Source organism: Gavialis gangeticus, unplaced genomic scaffold, assembly GCF_001723915.1.
Source record: "Gavialis gangeticus isolate Ggan-Ray unplaced genomic scaffold, GavGan_comp1, whole genome shotgun sequence".
NCBI classification, from domain to species: domain Eukaryota; kingdom Metazoa; phylum Chordata; order Crocodylia; family Gavialidae; genus Gavialis; species Gavialis gangeticus.
The window spans coordinates 12,378,394-12,385,895 of NW_017729003.1; the positions used below are offsets into that span (position 1 = coordinate 12,378,394).

The 7,502-nt window shown below is 44.1% G+C and overlaps 2 protein-coding genes and 1 long non-coding RNA gene across 3 annotated transcripts in view; 2 read left to right on the forward strand and 1 right to left on the reverse strand.

The window, feature by feature from the left end:
* Positions 1-171, reverse strand: part of CUNH10orf105 (chromosome unknown C10orf105 homolog) — a 5,984-nt gene extending 5,813 nt beyond the window's left edge. Inside the window, exon 1 of the mRNA XM_019507824.1 lies at positions 106-171. Within this exon, the coding sequence (XP_019363369.1) occupies positions 106-169 (64 nt within the window). The 5' untranslated portion in view covers positions 170-171. The remainder of the gene's footprint in view (positions 1-105) is intronic.
* The window catches only part of LOC109290978, a 5,405-nt gene extending 5,165 nt beyond the window's left edge, over positions 1-240 (forward strand). Inside the window, exon 2 of the long non-coding RNA XR_002095725.1 lies at positions 3-240. This is a non-coding gene — a long non-coding RNA (uncharacterized LOC109290978). The remainder of the gene's footprint in view (positions 1-2) is intronic.
* Positions 1-7,502, forward strand: part of CDH23 (cadherin related 23) — a 626,459-nt gene that overhangs the window by 479,898 nt on the left and 139,059 nt on the right. The gene's annotated exons all lie outside the window — the stretch shown is intronic.

Genomic DNA, 7,502 nt, shown 5'->3' on the forward strand with positions numbered 1-7,502 from the left:
AGGTGGCCAGGAGAAGGAAGATGCAGATGAGTACAATGATGATAGGCAGAGGGTCTGACTTTTCCACTGGGGGCCCAGAGCTTAGTGGGACCGAGTTAGTTGCACTAGCTATGAATTCAAGAATACTTAGAGTTGGAGAGGTCTCATTCCCAGCTTCTTCTGTGTTCATCTTTTCTGCAAAGCACAACAGAAACAAAAATAAAGTGAGTTTATCTATAGGCTGTTTGGTGGCCCCTGTAAGATAGGAGGGTGGTTTTACCTAGAAAATGCCTAACTTATGTCAGTTGGCATCCATGTGGCTACCATCAGCAAGGAATGAAATTAGAGACAGAACGATGCTGTCATCTGTAGGGGTAGCCTGTCCAAATCAAGGCTACAGGAAATTTGCAGGACACTGAGCGGGGAAGTTGTGTTGTAGGTGTCCTATGGATAAAGAGAGGACTTCCATCTATTGGGCAGTCAACACAACACATTTTACCAAACTAAAATTGACCCCCTCCCCAAATAATTTGGAGATGTTATTGCTGTCCCAGAAAATGAGGGTAACTGAATTTCCATGGAGTCTGTCAGTTTAGGGGAATATGCACTTCTTAACACTCAACTCCTAACTCTGCTACCCTCGAGCAAGTTGTGTGGCTCTTTATTCTTTTTTAATAAAACAAATGACCCTGGCTAATACAGTCAGAAAGTAGGACTCTCCAGAAAGTAAGTATAAGTTGCAAGGCTATGGATCTGTTTTCCCAGGGTACCCCAAAAGAGCCCTAAACTTAATAAATCATAGCATAGATCTATTAAAAGTTCTATGCCTTAAACCAGGAGTGTCAAACCCCTTTGGCCCCATGAGCCAAATGAGTGGAATGGGGCCAATCCCATAGGCCAGCTCTGGCCCGCAGACCCCCATCTCTTCCCCCCTCATATCAGATCCAGCACCTGCAGCACTTCCTCCAGCCAGTCCAGGGCTGTGCACACATGGCACCCACTCCAGCTGGTCTGGGATACATGTTCCCCCTATGCCAGATCCAGCACCCCCTTTGGCCAGTCTGGCACCACACTGCATGCAGTGCCCACTCCAGGACCCACATCACATGCGGTGCTTGCCCTGGACCGGCTGGAGCTCTGGTCATGTGCGGCTCATGTCCCGGACTAGCCAAAGAGGGCACTGGATACAGCATTTGGTGGGGGGAGGCGTTCCAGACTGGCCTCCTTGGGAGTCGGATGATGTGGCTCCACATGCCATCTCTTTGATACCCCTGTCCTAAAGTAAGCACCTGCTGTAAAAGAGAAAAACTGTTGAAAGGAATACCTGATAAAAGGGTATACTGCATATCTGCATATAACCTGCCTGCTGCAAGGCAAAACGCACCCTCACTGCAGCCCCCCATAGCTGGTATGCCACTTCCCTAGTGCTGATATTACTAAGAAATACCCATGTGTGGAGCTCAGCAAGGAAGTATAGGTCTGTGAGTCAGTGAAAATGCTTTCATTAAAATATTTGTAACAGAATTTTTGGATACATCAGAAATTTTCTCAAATTGTATTTATTGATGGGAGGGAGGGGTAAATCCCCTTCAAAAAGAAACAGTAACTATCCACAAAAAAATCAAATTAAGTTTTCATCAGAAGTTTTGCAGGGGTAAAGAATAACTTCCTGACCACACCAGTAAGGGGAATTCATCTGTGTGTTATATTCTGTTGACTCGGATTGATTCAGTGCAGACCAGGCATTGTTTTTCAGCAAAGTCTCCTGAGACTGATGATCTAAATTCCATTACTAAAGCATGTTACCAAGAAGAGTTCTTGCTGAAATCAACTCTATGTTAATCAGGGCACAAAAAGAACTACTTTTCCATTCTCTGTTAAATGAAATCTGTCACATGACTGCCTGAGAGGTTCCATTCAGTCAGCTCACTCCTGGCTGTCCCCAAAGCAAGTGACAACCAATGCAGGCAGCATCCCTGCTTGCAGACGCAGTGCTGTGGAAATACTGCCAAATTCCTGTGCCCAGCCAGCACTGATATACCATTATAGGCTTGCCCCCTCTTCTCTTGTTCTCAGGGAACTTTCCAACCTAAGAGCAGGTACTGGAGTTAAAGCTTAATTACACTTCACCTTCCTACAGAGAAGCCAGTGGGGAGGGAGAGTATTAAAGGGTCAGTAGATTGGTCCACAGCAGGACAGGGTCCTGCAGTGGCAAGTAGAGGATTTTTTTTTTCCTTTTAAAAAGTAAGCTTTTTTAAAAGCTATGGCCTGTACCTGCTGTGGAAGAGATTATCTGTGGAGTCATTTCTTTGAGATGTAGAAATGAGACTGATTTCTTGTTCTTATATTCAGGAAAAGGGAAGAAGGAAGCCAACCTTATAGAGAAAGCCAGGCATTTTTGTGAATGCTGACTCCTTCCTAAGGCATCACAGAACAGTTAGGGTTTGATTTTTGCAATCACCATTTTATAGGCAGTCACTACACTCCCATGGCTTTCACACAGATTGCTTAGATAGTCATTTAACTTGCAGCATGTTTCCTTTCCACTTTAGGAAATGGATAGGAGACAGGTCAGCTAAGTAATTTCTAAAATTATTGCGTATACATCTGATTAAATATTACAGTAGCCTTGAAAAGTCCCAGTACATGTTGGCTCTCCATAATGCTGGGTGCTATATCCACATAAAAGACAGTCACTGCCTGCATGGTTCACCATCTAAATTATATACTAAGCCACTATGTTAAATGAATATGATGAATATAAGATGCCTATAGACCTGACAACTTCTGCAATGAGAGATGACAGTTCTTCTTAACTACACAATCCTGACACATGCCCAGAGCAGGTCTGTCCTGTACACTGAATGAAGCAGTCCCCTTGCCGCTCTCAGTCTACTCCCAGCTTATTGAAATAACAGAAAAGAGAAGAGCACGTTCTTCTAAAGCCCTAGCCCAGCACTGCTTGCAGCAGTCTTGAGCTGCAGTTGCATGGAAGGACATGCTCAGCCCTGGGGCAAAGCATGTCCAGTGCAGATGGACTCTATGGAATTTATTGAATTTCTACTGAGCATGAGGAACCTGTGATTTTTACACAGGATTAAAACTTGGCCCAATTTGAGCAGGTTTTGTGGAGAAGGCAAAAGGCAGAGCCACCACTTAGATCCTAGTTCCCAAAAAATGGAGGAGGGGAGGCTACAGGCTTTCAAGGAAGGATCTTAAGAATTCTCAACGTGGAAAAGAGGTATTTCCCTCTCAAGAATGTACTTGGTAGCCATGTTGGTCTCAGATAAAAAGAAATGCAAAACTCTAAAACTCTGGGTTCAGAGATGATACTTTTTATTAGACCAACTGAGAAATCGCAAAAAAATTATCTCCCCCCTCCCCAGCTTTGTTCTTGGACATGACTCAACTGTTTGGGTTGAAATATTACCCCCTGCAAAAAAAAGAAAGAAAAGAAAAAATCAGCCTGAGTCAAAGCCTTGACCCAGAAAACTTCAGCTCACGCACTTAAAGTGAAAACGAGGTCTTATGACAGGAAGTGTCAGGCACCCTATATAGTCAGCACTCCCAGCTCTGTCTTAAAATGATTAAGACAGACAAGGGAAGTATCATTATTTCTACTTTACACCGGTGAAGCAGAAAGATTAAGTAACTTGCCTGAGATCACATAGGACATCTGTGGCAGAGGATGGAGTTGAAAAGATCTCAGTCCCAGTTCAGCATATTAGCCACAGACCTATTAGTCTTTGCTACAGACCTACTAGCTTGTTTTCTCTCTGTGCTTAGAGCCCTGCTTGTCATACTTGTCATTCTGAACATTACCTTCCTCCAGTTGCAGTGTTTTTATACCTTAGCCAGCCCATACAAATTTTTCCAGCTACATCCTTATGATGAAGTCCTTCTATAAATGAGTGTAGTAGTGTCCACAGCAGTGATTCTCAACCTGGGGTACCACAAGATCCTTTGAGGGTGTCTCAGGAGGTGTGAAGAGGTAGACAGGTAAGGGCAGGCTAAGGCTCCATTTGCAACTCATCTCCCTTTCCCTGCCCAGCCCCACTGCAAGATTGTAATAATTAAATTAGTTTTTGAAATGGGGTGCGATTCTATTCACACAAGTTATGGAGGATTACCTCAAATTTAATGAAGGGTGCCTTGAGTCCCAAACGATTGAGAACCATCGATCTAAAGCAATCTTTTATCATTCAGATCATCTTCAGGTAGGTGGAATCCTTCCCAGCCACCTCAGACAGCACTGTTTGCTTTGCATTGCCTGAGAAAGTCAAAGCAGCCATAGCAGGGCCAAAATCTGATTCACAGGCTAGACTTAACTTACAAACTAGTGGCTGTCAAAGCCTACTAGTGATTTCACTGATAATGCGAAAACTCTCAATTAAGCTAGTTGAAAGACTTGTAACAAATCACTTCAGAGTTGAATTTAGTAAAGTTCAAAGGGTTACTTATACAAAATGAGCTACCCACATGTAGCCTTCATTTTTATACTAATATTAAAGAGTCAGTTTATATAGGAGCTTGAGCTTTACACTGTTGTATCAGTTATGGTATAGGCTACAGAAGTCTGTAGAAGTCTTATCCAACCAAGAATTTAACTTTCTGTCCCTCTGGAAGCAGAAAAAAGTGTGTGAGGTCCTGTTTACTTGTCACCACCATCATTTTTAATATAACCCCTGCACCTGATATGTTAAATCCATCCTGAAGCATATGAACTTGCACATATCCTGGCACCAGCAAGACCAGAATTTGGGGCGGGGGGGGGGAGTCTTCTATGTATTTCTGCCAAGAGGAATTAACAGCTGCAAAATATTAAAATATTTACCATGCAAATGATCGAGGTACTAGAACGGCAAACAGGCTATTGTAAAGCACATTTTAAAGACATGTAGGAGGCCAGTGTCTTGTGTGTCTGTACATTTCAGACACATCTATTAATAAAAACAGGCAACAGCATTTTATACACATGCACACACTCGGTAAATAACCATGTTGTGTTCCCTTGCAATCTTTAACGTGGTGTTATTACTGGCTTAGCCAGGCAGCCCCTAAAATATCTGTGGCTGACAACGTCTGTTTAGTATGACAAAGAGCATATGCTAAATGGACAGACCTGAGATTCAGTATACACTGCTGTAATTCAGTCTCTCTGTGATGCTGTATCAAGCCCTCATTCCCCTCATTCACAGCACTCCTGGATCTCCATTTATCTCACTAAATGTGAGCTCAGATATATGTCGCAGGGCAGCCCCTCCCTCCACCCACAGGCTGTGTTTTCCAGGTTTGTAAAGACATGCTCGTTTTTGTTTCAGGCTCCGCTCTTCCCATCCCCTCTGGAAGTGCTGCTCATGAAAGTTTATTCACAATTCTTTCAGACAGAGTAATTGCCTTCCACGCACTGGGGAAGAGGCAGCATCCTCTGCAGGGCCCAAAGCTGCCCTGCTGCAGCGGAAGGAGCTGTATGTAAGGCTAGGGAGAAATGTACTTTTTATCAGTTGTAGGACAGCAGTGTTGTCACTCAGGAGGGCATCAACTCCAATGTAACAATTACATCTGCACAGTTTTGTAGCCACTAGGGCTGTGCAAAATTTTGCCGCCGGTTTTGTTTTGATACTGTTTCGACCCGCTTCGAGGTCAAAACAGCGAAGTTGAAACAGAACAGATATAGTCGAAACAGCCTTGAAACAAAGCAAGGCAAGTCAAAACATTTAGCCGTTTCAACGCTGTTTTGACATTTCATCCATAGGCTGTAACAGAGAAGGACAAAACAGCCTATAACTGTCATTTCTGGCCTGATTGGTAGCCCCTTCTGAGGGCATGAAGCCTACCAAGTTTCAATGAGATAGGAGCAGGGGGGTCAGGGAAACCGCACCCCAAAATCTTGAAAGCAAAACTCATGTCACATGTATGCGTTAAGCCACAGCACGATCAAAACTTCAGGCATGCTAGCCCCTGCTCAGGCGACAGAGCGTGCCAAGTTTCAAGGAGATAGGTGCAGGGGTTTGGGGGAAACTTCACCCCAAATTCTTGAAAGCAAAACATGGGTGCTTGTGCAACTGACTGTCTCTGTCTTGGGGCAGAAGCAGTTCCTGGCTCTGTAGTGATTCTTTTCTCTCCTTAGCCTTGTGGTTTTGTAGGTGTTAAGCCTTGCTCATTAACTTGTTATCTTCATTAGCTACAGTGTATTGAGCTGGTCCCTGAGTGAAGGCTTTGTGGCCTCCACAGGGGCTAGCAAGCCTGCAGTTTTGACTCCACTGTGGTGTAACACATACATGTGACATGAGTTTTGCTTTCAAGATTTTGGGGTGCTGTTTCCCTGAACCCCCTGCACCTATCTCCTTAAAACTTGGCAGGCTGTGTGGCCTCAGCAGGGGCTAGCATTCCTGCAAGTTTCATCCAAATCAAGCCAGAAATGACAAAGGTATAGGCTGTTTTGTCCTTCCCCATTACATCATATGGGTGAAACATTGAAACAGTTTCGCCATTTCAACCCTATTTCAGTGGAACAAAATGGAACACCAGGATCTGGGGGAACATTTGTTCACCAGAGCGCCCCAAGGGATGACGAGGTTGAACGGTCATAAACTACTGTGAGACCGTTTCAGGCTGGACATAAGGAAGAATTTCTTTACTGTCTGAACCCCCAAGGTCTGGAACAGTCTGCCATCGGAGGTGGTTCAGGCACCTGCATTGAACACCTTTAAGAGCAAATTAGATGCTTATCTTGCTGGGATCCTATGACCCCAGCTGACTTCCTGCCCTTTGGGTGGGGGGCTGGACTCGATGATCTTCCGAGGTCCCTTCCAGCCCTAATGTCTATGAAATCTATGAACAGCCGTTTTGAATTGAAACAGAATTTGAAACGAAACGCTGTTCTATCGAAATGTTGACACACTAGTTGAAATGGAACGCTGCCATTTCACACAGCCCTGGCAGCCATACATGTGAGCTGCATCGCTGCAACTTTAACTCTGAATGAAAGCCAGTATAAATTTAACAAAGATTACTTTCCTCATCCAGGAAGTCATGAGTTGCTGTAGAATACAAGCAGTCAGTGTGCAAGAGGCAATATTTTTTATTAGATCAACTAGACAGTTGCAAAAAAAAATTTCTCTTTATTTCCAAGCTTTTACGCGCACGCTCTTTCTCAGGCCTAGGAGAATGCAAAGATAGTTACTGTAGTGCATTGGGTTAGGGACAGACATTATACATAAACTGGTTTAAGTGATCAGAAATTGGTTTAAACCTGTAACAGAACAGACATTTAGTGCACAGAAACCAGTTTGAAAATGGCCGAAACCAGTTTGAGCTAAACCTGGTTGAATGTAGTATCAGACTTAACTGATTTGAGTCAAACCGGTTTATGCAGTCAATGTCTGTCCCAGAATCTTTGCTGGTTTAAGTTAAATCAGAGTCTCCCAGCATCCTGGCACGTTCTCTGGGCTGGCTGGGGCTCTCTGCTCCACAGCAAAGCTGCCCCTCCCCTCTGCTCCCTGGCTGGAGCTCTGGCAGAG